The sequence below is a fragment of the Hemitrygon akajei genome, chromosome 9, assembly GCF_048418815.1.
Source record: "Hemitrygon akajei chromosome 9, sHemAka1.3, whole genome shotgun sequence".
Classification (NCBI taxonomy): Eukaryota; Metazoa; Chordata; class Chondrichthyes; order Myliobatiformes; family Dasyatidae; genus Hemitrygon; species Hemitrygon akajei.
In genome coordinates, this window is record NC_133132.1 from 154,994,890 (window position 1) to 155,009,654 (window position 14,765).

The 14,765-nt window shown below is 41.1% G+C and overlaps 1 protein-coding gene across 3 annotated transcripts in view; it reads right to left on the minus strand.

Annotated features, from left to right (window-relative positions):
* trmt11 (tRNA methyltransferase 11 homolog) overlaps nt 1-13,033 on the minus strand; it is a 79,003-nt gene extending 65,970 nt beyond the window's left edge. For 2 of the 3 annotated variants that reach the window (XM_073057345.1, XM_073057344.1), the window contains exon 1: nt 12,911-13,033. In XM_073057345.1, the coding sequence (XP_072913446.1) occupies nt 12,911-13,012 (102 nt within the window). In that variant the 5' untranslated portion in view covers nt 13,013-13,033. Of the gene's footprint in view, nt 1-6,381; nt 6,538-12,910 lie in introns of all 3 variants that reach the window. The other variant, XM_073057347.1, reaches the window with a different exon arrangement.
* Between the last annotated feature and the right edge of the window lie 1,732 nt (nt 13,034-14,765).

The following is a 14,765-nucleotide window of genomic DNA, read 5'->3' on the forward strand; positions in this document are numbered from 1 at the left end:
GTCATAGTTAGAATCAACTCCTGCCTCACTGAGGACCTGGACCCACTGCAATTTGCCTATTGCCACAATAGGTCCATGGCAGACACAATCTCATTGGCTCTCCACACAGCCTTGGATCACCTGGGCTATACAAATACCTATGTCAGAATGCTGTTTATAGTCTATAGTTCAATGTTTCTACATGATGGCAATCCTACAACTCCGATCAAAAAGCTCCAGAACCTGGGCCTCTGTACCTCCCTCTGCAACTGGGTCCTCAATTTTCTAACCATTGGCAGCTCATTCCACCTTTCACCGTTAACCCATGACCTCTGGTTGTAGCCTCACCGAACCTCAGTGGGAAAAAGCCTGCTTGTATTTACCCTATCTATGCCCCTCATAATTTTATATTCCTCTATCAAATCTCTCCTCAATCTTCTATGTTCTAGAGAATAATTTTCTAACCTATTCAATCTTTCCTCATAACTCAGGTTCTCCAAACCCGGCAACATCTTTGTAAATTTTCTATGTACCTCTTCAACCTTATTTACATCTTTCCCATAGGTAAGTGATTAAAACATCACACAATACTCCAAATTAGGCCTCATCAACGTCTTATACAACATCAACATAACATCACAACTTCTGTACTCAGTACTTTGATTTATGAAGACCAATATGCCAAAAGCTTTCTTTATGACCCTGTCTACCTGTGATGACGCTTTCAATGAATTATGGACCTGGATTCCCAGATCCCTTGTCCAACCACATTCCTCGGTGCCCTACCCAAGAAAGTTTTAAATTAAAAGCAGTAATCAAGTTGTCATATGCAATGACTGAGACTTTTTCAAAAATATACGAAGACAGATGAAGGAGGAGAAACCAGAATGAAACTAAACTGAAGGAAAACAGCTAAAAGCTTGCGCATTGTAAAGAAAAGATGGATGAAAATAAAGATGGATGCCTCGGCAGCAAAGTAAGAAATTATAACAAGAATCAACAAAATGGTGGAGGCATGAAAACAAATATTTTGTGTCTGCCTACACAGCTGAATGCAGAGGAAACATGTCAGATGATAATGCAGGAAAAGTAAGAATTGTTATTTTTTCCCATAAATTTGCAACTAAACCGAAGGAAAGTAGGAAAACAGTTAAAAGCTTGTGAATTGTAAGGAAAAGATAGATGAAAATAAATACTTTGCATGTAAGAGGCATAGAGAACTACAGCACAGAAACAAGCCCTTCAGCCCATGTAATCCAATCCAGCCTAATCTTCTGACTCATCCCATCTACCTGCATCTAGAGCAAAGCCCTTCATATCTCTTCCATCCATGTACCGATCCAAACTTCTCTTAAATGTTACAACTGAACCTCCATCTACCACTTCCACTGGCACCTCCTTTCACACTTGGCCCATCAAGGGCTCTGCCTTTCAATCACGTCTGATCCTTTTGTCCCCTCCTCAATCCCACTTCTCGGCCTTCTCCGAGATGCCGTGATGCCGTGGCCAGTCAAGAACCTATCGATCCCTGCCTTAAATACACACATCAACCTGGCCTCCACAGCCGCCTGTGGTAATAAATTCCACAAATTCACAACCTCTGGGTAGAGGAATTTCTTTGCATTTCTGTTTTAAATGGACACCCCTCTATCCTTAGGCTATGTCCAATCATCCTAGACTCCCCCACCATGGAAGACACCCTTTCCACATCTACTCTGTCTAGGCCTTTCAACATTTGAAAGATTTCAATGAGATCCCCCCCCTCATCCTTCTAAATTCCAGCAAGTACAGACCCAGAGCCATCAAACGTTCCTTGTATGATAACCCTTTCATTCTGAGAATCATCCTTGTGAACCTCCTCTGTACCCTCTCCAATGCCAGCACATCTTTTCTTAGATGAGGAACCCAGAAGTGTTTACATTACTCAAGGTGAGGCCTCACCAGTGCCTTTTAAAGCCTCAGCGTCACATCCCTGCTCTTGTATTCCAGTCCTCTTGAAATAAATGCTAGCATTGTACTTGCCTTCCTCAAGACCGACTCTATCTGCAAGTTAACCTTTATGCTGTTCTGCACAAGGACTCCCAAGTCCTTTGCATGTCAGATTTTTGGATGTTCTCCCATTTAGAAAATAGGCTGCACATTAATTTCTACTACCAATGTGCATAACCATGCATTTTCCAACGTTGTATTTCATTTGCCACTTTCTTGCCCATTCTCCAAATCTGTCTATGTCCTTCTGCAGTCTACCTCTTTCCTCAACACTACCTGCCCACGCCCCACCAATCTCCATATCATCTGCAAACTCAGCAACAAAGCCATCTGTTCCATCATCTAAATCATTTATATACAGCGTATATAAACACCACTAGTCACCGGCAGCCAACCAGAAAAGTATCCTTTTATTCCCACTCACTGCCTCCTATCAATCAGACAATGCTGCAATAATATCATGGGCTCTTAACTTTATAAGCAGTCTCATGTGTGGCACTTGTCAAAGGCCTTCTGAAAGTCAAAATATACAACATCCACTACATCCCCTTCATCTATCCTACTTATAATCTCCTCAAAGAATTCCAACAGGTTCGTCAGGGAAAATTTTCCCTTAAGGAAACCACACTGAGTTTGTACTATCTTATCCTGTGTCACAAAGTACTCCATCACCTCATGCTTAACAATTGATTCCAATGCCTTTCCGACCACTGAGGTCAGGCTTACTGGTCTATAATTTCCTTTCTGCTACCTTCCTCCTTTCTTAAAGAGTGGAGTGACATTTGCAATTTTCCAGTCCTCTGGCACCATGCCAGAGTCCAATGATTTTTGAAAGATCATTGCTAAAGCCTCCACAATCTCCAATGCTACCATCTTCAGAAACCTCGGGTGCAGTTCATCTGGTCCAGGTGACTCATGTACCCTTAGATCTTTCAGCTTTTTGAGCAACTTCTCCCTTGTAATAGTAACTTCACTCATTCTCTTCCTTCACACATCTGGCACACTGCTAGAGTCTTCCACAGTGAAGACTGATGCAAAATACTCCTTGTCCCCCATTATTATTTCTCCAGCCTAATCTTCTAGCTGTCCTATATCCACTCTCATCTCTCTATTATTTTTTTTACATACTTGAAAAAGTTTTTACTAATCACTTTGGTGTTGTTTCTTAGCTTGCTTTCATATTTCGTCTTTTCTCTTCTAATGATTATTTTAGTTGCTCTCTGTAGGTTTTTATAAAACTTCCTAATCCTCTATCTTCCCACTAATTTTTGCTTTGTTGTATGTCCTTCTCTTTTGTTTTTACTTTAGCTTTGACTTCCCTTGTCAGCCACGGGTTTGCCATTTGAGTACTTCTTCGTTTTTGGAATAAACATGCCCTACACCTTCCTCATCTTTCCCAGAAACGTGCACCATTGCTGCTCTGCTGACTTCCCTGCTAGCAGCTCCTTCCATTTTACTTTGGCCAGCTCCTCTCCCATATCACTGTAATTTCCTTTACTCCATTGAAATACCACTATGTCAGACTTTACTTTCTGTCTATCAAATTTCAAGTTGAACACAATCATACTGTGATCACTGGCTCCTAAGGGCTCTTTTATCTTAAGCTCCCTATCACCTCCAGTTCATTACATAACACCCAATCCAGTATAGCTGATCTCCTAGCAGACTCAACGACAAACTGCTCTAAAAAGCCAGCTTGTGGGTGTTCAACAAATTCGCTCTCTTGAAATCGACTACCAACCTGATTTTCCAAATTGTTCTGCATGTTGAAATCTCCCATGAATATCATGGCATTGCCCTTTCGACACACCTTTTCCATTTCCTGTTGTAATCTGTGCTCCACCTCCCAGCCACTGTTGGGAGGCCTGTATACAACTGCCAACAGGGTCCTTTTACCCTTGCAGCTTCTTAACTCAACCCACTTAACTCTTCCGATCTATGTCACATTGTGCTACTGATTTGATGCCATTCTTTACCAGCAAATCCATGCCACCTCTCTGCCAAACCTTCCTATCCCTCCGATGTAGTATGTAACCTTGAACATTCAGCTCCCAACTACAACCATCCTGTAGCCGCAATTCAGTGATGGCCACAACATCATACCCAGCAATCTGTAAAAATGCAACAAGATCATCCACCTTAATTCATATACTCCGTGCATTGACATGTAACACTTTGAGTACAGTGTTTGCTACCCTCTTTGATTTTGCATCCCTAATGCACTGATATTCACTCTGCCGGCTACAATTTCATCCTATCATCTGCCTGCCCTTCCTAACAGTCTGACTGCATCCTACCTTTGCTTTTTTACCATCCGTCCTGTCCTGAGTCCCTTCGCTCCAGTTCCCACACCCCTGCCAAATTCATTTAAACCCTCCCCAACAGTTCTAACAAACCTGCCCATAAGAATATTGGTTCCCCCTTGGGTTCAGGTGCAACCCATTCCTTTTATACATATCATATCTCCCCTAGAAGAGATCCCAATGATCCATGAACCTGAAGCCCTTGCCCCTGCACCAGCTTCTCAGCCACGCACTTATCTATCAAAACATCCTGGTTCTAACCTATCTAGCACATGACACAGGTAGCAATCCAGAAATTACTATACTGGAGGTCCTGCTTCTCAGCTTTCTGCCTTGCTCTCTAAATTCTTCTCAGCTTTCTGCCTAGCTCTCTAAATTCTTTCTTCAGGACCTCATTGCTTTTCCTTCCCATGTCATTGGTACCAATACGTACCAAGGCATCTGGCTGTTCTCCCTCCCTCTCTAAAATGCTGTGGACACAATCAAAGATGGCTCTGACTCTGGCACCTGTAATACCCCATAAATACTATGGGAATCCACTTCTCCAATCATTTTCAGAATCAAAGTTACTTGAATGAGCAATCCTGGCCTCCTTGAGGCGTTTACTTCTTTTAAATCTTAGTTTGTACATTTTAATTAGTTTTACTTTGGAACGTTATGATTTTAAAATACATCAACTAGAATATAAAAGCAAGGATGTAATGCTGAAGCTTTATAAAGCTCTGGTGAGGCCTCACTTAGAGTATTGCGAGCAGTTTTGGGCCGCTGATCTAAGAAAGGATGTGCTGACATTGCGGAGGATTCAGAGGAGGTTCAAGGGAATGATTCCGGAAATGTGTGGATTATCATGAGGAGCATTTGATGGATCTGAGCCTGCATTCGCTGGAATTTAGAAGAATGGGGAGGGATCACATTAAAAACTATTGAATGTTAAAAGACCTAGATAGAGTGGATATGGAGAGCATGTTTCCTATAGTGGGGGAGTTTAGGACCAAAGGACACAGCCTTACAATACAGGGACATCCATTTAGAATAGAGATAAGGAAGAATTTCTTTGGCCATCTGATGGAATTCATTGTCACAGGCAGCTGTGGAGGCCAGATTATTGAGTGTATTTAAGGGAGAGGCTCTTGATTAGTTAGGAATGGGGTTGAGAGGGAAAACAGATCAGCCATGATGGAATGATGGAGTAAATTCAATGGACCAAGTAGCCTAATTCTGCTCCTATGTCTGAAAGAATGCTGGAATTAGATTTTAATTTTAAAGAGGTTATTGAACAAAGGAATAAGTATGGAATGTTACAGAGAAAAAGCTAACATTTTGCTCTTTCAAAGAATTTCCAAATAATCTCTAGCTGTGCTGATTGATTTTACAGCTTCATGTTTCTTATGTGTGATAGAATGGAATGTGCTTTGTTTTACGTTGTGCTACAAAATATCTAAAATCCTACTGAATGAAAAAAAACAACAGGCATATAGATACAAGAAGTAATTTAGAAGGCTATTGGAATGTTTGCCTTTAATCCAGAGTTCAGAGAATAAAAGTAGTGAAGTTTTGATCCAATTTTATAGGGGAATGGTAAGACTACACCTGGAGTACCGTGAGTGTACTTAAGAACAAACTTGCATTGGAATCAGTGCAACAGAGGTTCAGCAAGCCGAGTCCTAGAGCAAATAGAGTTAAATTGTGGAAAGAAGTTAAGCCTATGCTGAGAGTTTACGAAAATGAGAGATGATTTCATTGGCTTAATTATTATTCTGAGGGGATGACTGTTTCAGAGATGAAGAGATACTTCCCTCAGAAAGTCATGAACTGTGGAGTTGGAATCATTAAATATATTGAGATGAAGATTCTGAGAGATTGTATACAATGGAATCAAGGGACATGGGTAGAGATTGGGAAAGTAATCTGAGGGAAAGTTTGGATTGGCCTTTATCTTACTTCAATGGCAGAACAAGATTGAGAAGACAATTGGCCTCCTTTTGCTTTGTTTTATCATGGAAATAGGAATAAATCAAAAATTACAAAATGTTGAAAGTCTGAATTAAAAATAGAAACTGCTGAAAACACTTAGAGATTGAGGGAACAACTGTGGAAGATGCTTCCTGACCTGCTATATTTTAATTTCTCCACTTTCCTAGAAATACCGTCTAACGACGTTCTTTTCCGCCCGCAGTAGCCTTGAACATTAAGAAGCTGTTGCTCGGCATCTTTATCCCAAAAACATGATATGGATCACTGGGCTGTCTTCCAGCGACGGTGGGACCTGTACAGAAGAGACAATTTGCACCTCAACAGGAAGGGGACAAATTTCCTACCAGAAAGGTTTGCTAATGCTGCACAGTGGGGTTTAAACTAGAAATCCAGGGTGTTGGGAACCAGAGTGCCAGAACAGTTAGTGGAGAGGTTGTGGAGACAGATGCTGGTAAGACCTCAGACAAATTCAGGAATCAAAAGTTTAAGCCTGGTGCGAGTAGAGTCCTGAGCTGCGTAAATTTCAATGCAAGAGCCAGTGATCACAAATGATTGAGTTCAACACATGGAATTACAATCCTGTCGCCATCAGTGAGACTTGGTTGCAGGAGGGGCAGGACAAGCAGCTCAATATTCCAGGGTTCTGCTGTATTGGATGCAACAGACCGGGGGGGGGGGGGGGCAGAATTAAGGGAGGAGGGATGGTGTTACTAGTTAGGGAAAATGTCACGACAGTGCTCAGTCAGGACAGACTGGAGAACTCGTGTGTTGAGAAGTTATGGATGGAACTGAGAAATAAGAAATGTATGACCACATTAATGGAGCTATATTACAGATCACCCAACAGTCTGAAGGACTTGGAGGAACAAATTTGTAAAGAGAACACAAGCTGCTGCAAGGTTGTTATAGTAGGCGATTTCAACTTTCCACATATTGACTGGGAGTCCCATACTGTAAAAGCACTAGATGGGGTAGAGTTTGTCAAATGTATTCAGGAAGTTTCCTTAATCAGTACGTAGAAGTCCCGATGAGAGAGTTGCGATAATTGATCTGGTATTAGGGACTGAGACAGGGCAGGTGACAGAAGTTTGTGTAGGGGAACACTTTGCATCCAGTGACCACAATGCCATAAGTTTCACTCTGCAAAAAGACAAGTCTGATCCATGGGTTGAGGTTCTAAACTGGAGAAAGGCCAATTTTGAGGGCATCAGAGATAATCTGGTAAGTGTGGATTGGGACAGGATGTTTTCTGGCAAAGGTGCACTTGGAAAGTGGGAGGCCTTGAAAAGTGACATTTTGAGAGCACAAAGCTTGTATGTACCCATCAGAATAAAAGATAAAGATAACAGGTGCAGCAAACCTTGGGTTTTAAGAGATATTGAGGCCCTGGTTAAGAGAAAAAAGAGACTCATAGCTGGTATAGGCATGTAGGAACAAATGAGTGGCTTATGAAGTATAAGAAATGCACCAGAACACTTAAGAAAGAAATCAGTAAGGCTAAACGAAGGCATAAGGTTGCCTTAGCGGACAAGGTGAAGGAGAATCCTAAGGGATTCTAAAGACATGTTAAGAACAAAAGGATTGCAAGAGACAATATTGGTCCTCTGGAAGACCAGAATGGTAATCCACATGTGGAACCAAGAGTTAGGGGAGATCTTAAATAAATATTTTGCATCTCAGGCAATGGACACAGACTCTATAGAAATGAGGCAAAGGAGCGGAAACTCCATGGACCCGAAACGGTTTACAAGGGAGGAGGTGTTTGCTGTCCTGAGGCAAATCAGTGCAGATAAATCTCCAGGGCCTGACAAGGTATTCCCTCAGGCCCTACAGGAGGCAAGTGCAGAAACTGCCAGGACCCTAGCAGAAATATTTAAATCATCCTTAGCAACAGAAGTTCCAGAGGATTGGAGGATAACCAGTGTTGTTCCACTGTTTAAAAAAAAGGCTCTAAACATAAACCAGGAAATTATTGACCACTGAGTCTGACATCAGCAGTGGGAAAGTTATTGTAAGTATTCTAAGGGACTGGATATATAAGTACTTAGATAGACATTGGCTGATTAAGGATAGTCAGCATGACTTTGTGCATGGTAGGTCACGTCGACCAGTCTTATAGAGTTTTTCAAGAAAGTTACCAGGAAAGTGGATGAAGGCGCAAGGCAGTGGATGGTGTCTACATGGACTCCAGCAAGACATTTGACAAGGTCCCACATGGAAGTTGGTCAAGAAGGTTCAGTTGTTAATAAATATAATTTATCTAAAACCCATTTTTTTAGATATCTACAAGTTAGAAATTTTTTATATAATGAATTAAAGTCTTTTTCGAAAGAATGTCCATTGGACATTACAGAAAGAATTTTAGCTCTTAATCCTTGTCAAAAGGGCTTAGTAGCTATCATTTATAATATGATTATGAATGTACAACCAGATATATCAGAAAAAATTAAGAAGGAATGGCAGGAAGAATTGCATTGCCCTATATCTATTGAGCAATGGGAAAAAATTTTATTATTGGTAAACTCATCCTCTATCTGTGCTAAACATGCTCTAATACAATTTAAGGTTGTACATAGAGCTCACATGTCTAAAGATAAACTTGCTCGATTTTATTCTTATGTTAATCCAACCTGTGATAGATGTCATTCTGATATTGCTTCGTTGACTCATATGTTTTGGTCTTGTCCTTGTTTACAAAACTATTGGAAAGATATTTTTAATATTATTTCAAGAGTCTTAAATATTAATCTCCAACCACATCCTTTTACCGCAATTTTTGGTCTACCAATGATAGATAATAAGCGTTTATCCGCTTCATCCCAACGAATGATTGCATTTGTTACACTAATGGCTAGAAGATCTATTTTACTGAATTGGAAAGAAATTAACCCTCCAACTGTATTTCAGTGGTTTTCTCAAACTATTTCCTGTTTGAGTTTAGAAAAAATTAGAAGTGTGGTTTTTGACTCTTCAGTTAAATTTGAGGAAACTTGGAGACCATTTATTCAACATTTTCATATGAATTAAATGGTCTGATCCTGAACCTTATTGTTACTATCCTGAATTGTGTGGATGGAGGTTGGGAGTCATTGGCACTGCTGTATGTATTTAACATTATGCGATTGCCCATGTTGGTTAGTTTTTTTTAAAGTTTTTTTTAGTTGTTGTTTTTTTTGGGGGGGGTCTTTTTTTTCTTAATTCCTTTACATTATACTATGAGTTTGAGAGACTCTATGTATTGATTAATACATATTTGATTGTTAATTAATCTATTATGTACTCTCAAATGTTTTGTACTAATATTTTTCTTATGTTTTTCTTAAAAAATTAATAAAAAGATTTGAAAAGAAGGTTCAGTTGCTCATCATTCAAGATGAGGTAGTAAATTAGATTTGACGTTGGTTTTGTGTGAGAAGCCAGAGAGTGGTAGTAGATGTTGCCTCTCTGACTGGAGACCTGTGACTCGTGGAGTGCCGCAGGGATCGGTGCTGGGTCTGTTGTTGTTTGCCATCTATATCAATGGTCTGAATGATAATGTGGTAAACTGGATCTGCAGGTGACAGCAAGATTGGGCATGCAGTAGACAGCGAGAAAGGCTGTCATGGCTTGCAAAGAGATCTGCGTCAGCTGGAAAAAATGGGCTGATGAATAGCAGATGGAACTTAATGCAGACAAGTGTGAAGAGTTGCACTTCGGTAGGACCAGTGAGGGTAGGTCTTACACAGTGAATAGAGGACCATAAGACCATAAAATATAGGAGCAGAATTAGGCCATTTGGCCCATGGAGTCTGGTCTGCCATTTCATCATGGCTGATCCAGTTTTCCTCTCAGCCCCAGTCTCCTGCCTCCTCCCTGTATCCCACCATGCCCTGACCAATTAAGAATCTATCAACCTCTACCATTAAATATACATATGACAAAGAATTCCAGATTCATGACTTCTGGCGAAAGAAATTCCTTCTCATCTCCATTCTAAAAGGACACCCATCTACTCTGTGGCTGTATCCTCTGGTCTTAGAGTCTCCCACTGTAGGAAACATCCTCTCCACATCCACTCTATCGTGGCCGTTCACCGAGGAGTGTGGTAGAACAAAGGGATCAGAGCCATAATTCATTGAAAGTGGTGTCACAGGTAGAAAGGGTCACAAAGAAAGCTTTTGGCATGCTGGACCTCACAAATCAATGTACTGAGTACAGGAGATGGGGTGTAATATTGATGTTGAAAAAGACATTGGTGAGATCTAATTTAGAATATTGTGTGCAGTTTTGGTCACCTACCTACAGGAAAGATGTAAATAAGGTTGAAAGAATTCAGGGAAAATATGTGTAAAGGGGATTTCTTCTTTTTCTTTGTTACTGTGTATGTAATCAAAATGGCTTCTTTGTTTTGTTAAAAGTAGGAATGCTTCTTTGTTGCGAGAGAGTGCTGGAAGCTTGTTTGGGTTAAAATTTACTGATAACGAGAATTGTATTCCTTTGTAAACCAATTGGGATTAATGTTCTTTCTTCTGAGTCTGTGAGCTATTGATGGCGGGCTTTTGGGGAGATCGGCGCAAGGGAGTGAGAGAGAGAGGACGCGATGCTGTAAACTGGGTGAGGAACGGACCCCAAGCGGGGGTCCGAGGCCAGGAGGTACCCCGAGGAGAGGAGACGAAGATAGATGTGCTTAGTTGACCACTTCGGGTGGTCCTAAGCTGCAAGTCGAGGAGTTTGGAGGGGATCGAATGGTGGCCAGAAGACTTCAGTAATTGAGCTCCAACGGTTGTGCACGAAGTGATTTGGACTTTGATAAGTTTGGCGCTTTTTCTTTATTTTTTTTTCCTTCATATATACTGTATCGTTATTAATCACTTAGTTATAGTAACCTTTATAAAGTGTAATCATTTAATCGCATATGGTGTACTGTCTGTTTTTAGATAGATAGATAGATACTTTATTCATCCCCATGGGGAAATTCAACATTTTTTTTTCCAATGTCCCATACACTTGTTGTAGCAAAAACTCATTACATACAATACTTAACTCAGTAATAATATGATATGCATCTAAATCACTAACTCAAAAAGCATTAATAATAGCTTTAAAAAAAAGTTCTTAAGTCCTGGCAGTTGAATTGTAAAGCCTAATGGCATTGGGGAGTATTGACCTCTTCATCCTGTCTGAGGAGCATTGCATCGACAGTAACCTGTCGCTGAAACTGCTTCTCTGTCTCTGGATGGTGCTATGTAGAGGATGTTCAGGGTTTTCCATAATTGACCGTAGCCTACTCAGCGCCCTTCGCTCAGCTACCGATGTTAAACTCTCCAGTACTTTGCCCACGACAGAGCCCGCCTTCCTTACCAGCTTATTAAGACGTGAGGCGTCCTTCTTCTTAATGCTTCCTCCCCAACACGCCACCACAAAGAAGAGGGCACTCTCAACAACTGACCTATAGAACATCTTCAGCATCTCACTGCAGACATTGAATGACGCCAACCTTCTAAGGAAGTACAGTTGACTCTGTGCCTTCCTGCACAAGGCATCTGTGCTGGCAGTCCAGTCTAGCTTCTCGTCTAACTGTACTCCCAGATACTTGTAGGCCCAGATACTTTGGGCGAGGCGGGGACATCACATAGCATCCACACCAGCTGATTACCCAGTTTGGCGGGGCCGAAGGCTGCTCCCCCTAGACGAGAACGAGCTGAGTGAGCCTGAGGCGACCCAGGGGGTTACAAAGGAATACAATTCTCGTTATCAGTAAATTTTAACCCAAACAAGCTTCCAGCACTCTCTCGCAACAAAGAAGCATTCCTGCTTTTAACAAAACAAAGAAGCCATTTTGATTACATACACAGTAACAAAGAAAAATAAGAAATCCCCTTTACATATAAACCAGGGCATTACATTTACAGGGATGTTGCCGGGTCGGGAGGACCTGAGTTATAAGATTGAATTAGGTTAGGACTTTACTGCTTAGAACCTAGAAGAGTGAGAGAAGATTTGACAGAGGTATACTAAATTAGGATGAGTATAGACAGGGTAAATGCAAGCAGGCTTTTTCCACAGAGGTTGGGTGGGACTACAACCAGAGTTCATGGGTAAGGGGGAAAGGTGAAAAGTTTAAGGGAAACATTAGGGAAAACTTCTTCACTCAGAGAACTTTGAAAAGTGGAATAAGCTGCCAGCACAAGTGGTGCATGCAAGCTTAATTTCAATGTGTAAGTTTGGATAGGTACTTGGATGGTAGGGGTCTGGAAGCCTATGATCCTGCTGCAGGTTGACAGGAGTAGGCCGTTTTGGCATGGTCTAGATGGGCTGAAGGGTCTGATTCTGTGCTGTGAAAGTGTAAGACCGCAGCAGGTGAGATGATAGATGGATACACACAAAGATATCATGACCCGCTGAGTTCTTCCACCACACCCTGAGATGCTCCAGATTCCAGCATCATGTCCATCTCATCCCTTTTCCGCTGCAGTCAATACGCCAAGCGCAGGAGCATCAAACAATTTTCTCGGGGAACCGATTCCACAGGCAGGGTCTCGATCCGCCGAGATTCCTCAGTAGCCAGGCTGCAGTCCCCTATCCCCGAACGCGACTTTCCGGGCTTTCCCCGCAGTCCCTGCCCACAATTAAACCGCCCCGAGACTGCGTGACCAACAGCCCCGCTCCCGACATCGGGAACTCACCGGGAGCCGGAATTCCACGTTTTCCTGGGCTAAAAGAAGCAAAAATCTCCGACCCAAGAACCCACTGGACAGCGCCATCTTCGCATCCGTCACAAACAACATCCCAGGAACAACAGGAACGCTCAACACCGAAGATCAGTTCCGGGACCGACTCACTCTCCACTATTAAACAGCAAACTCTTTTATTACAACCCACTGATCAATACTTATTGCTTAAAATTATGTCCATTCGAATTATTGTTTGAGTTCTTTAGGCACATGAACTTATATTTGTTTTGAAATGGTCTTCGGCAATTTAAAATAGGCTGACTAATTTTTAATATCATTTTTTAATAATATCTTTTTATATCATTAAAGAACTCAATTCAGACTTATGAAGTAGAAATTAGTTTCCTCCTTCTATCCAAAATTTCTTATAACGTCCGCGAAACATACACTCTTGCGATTGTCTCCCAAATCAACTTCTCGATATCATTTGCGTAGTGGGTGCTGTCCTCTAGTGTTCGCTCAGCCGAAGACAATCATTATTGTGTTAGACTGTAGACTGCTGTAACAATGCTGTCTGCCTGCCGAGTTCCTCCAACACTTTATGTCTCGCCTTTGATTTCCAACAAATTTCTCGTGTTTATGATTTATTGATACCTTATGTGTGCCTGCTTTTTATATGTGGTTTATATGCCTAGTACTGTTGGTACTACATTTTGCACCTTGGCCCCGGAGTAAAGCTGTTTCGTTCGGCTGTATTCATGTACGGTTGAATGACAATTAAACTTGAATATACAGGAACAAGTTATTTAACAGTCATTTAAATAACGTGCGCTTCTGTTTTCTGAATGAGTTTGGCCAGTAATACTTCATTTTCATATCTGTCTGTAAGTCTATTTATAAAGTTTTCATCAACCCTCCACTATTGTGACATGGAACTAAATCAGATTAGGCAGGGTGAGATGTACTGCACTTAAATACATGCTGGCTGCTCTTTCTTAATGCATGTGATAGTTAATTCTGCCTTTCAATGACCTTGAGTGATAATTCCACTATCGATGTTGCATTGGTTGTGCTGTAATTACTTGATTTGCTCTTCCTTTTTTGAACAGGGATATAATATTTCCAGTCTTCCAGATCCCCTGAATCACTCCCACGTCTAATGAAGATTAAAATATTGTTGCCAGTGTCCTTTATATTTCCATCTTATTGTCCCTGATAACCTATATATCAACTATAAGTGTATCTTATTTGGACAACGTGACATTAATTTCGAGTGATAATACAATAAATGAGAAAGCCATCATGTATAAAATGGATATTTATTATACATGTATAAAATTAGATCCGAACGTCGTAAGCAAACATGAGAAAATGTGAAGCTAACCTAGTTAACACCATTCCTTTTCATCTTATCATTTTCCTCCTTCCCCGACTCAGCATTAACATTTCCCTCCTTTCAGGAAGACATTAAAATATAGAAACAAAGAAATCTACAGATGCTGGAAATCCAAGCAACACACAACATGCTGGAGGAACTCAGCAGGCCAGGCAGCATCTATGGAAAAGATTGACCAGTCGACAACGGGACTGGTGAAGGGTCTCGGCCCGAAACGTCGACTGTACTCTTTTCCATAGATACTGCCTGACCTGCTGAGTTCATCCAGCATTTTGTGATTAAAATATAAAGTTACCTAGTATAGTTTCACAGTGCACATTTAACTTTTATGACCATGTTCACTTGGTGAAATTTATCATTGCTTGTTTATTCCTGGCCAGTCTTGGTGTCCAACCGCTCGATCGATTTGAAATGGCTTCTTCCAAGTGAGTGTTCTGATTTTCATTTATCCTGTAATATTCGACAACACTT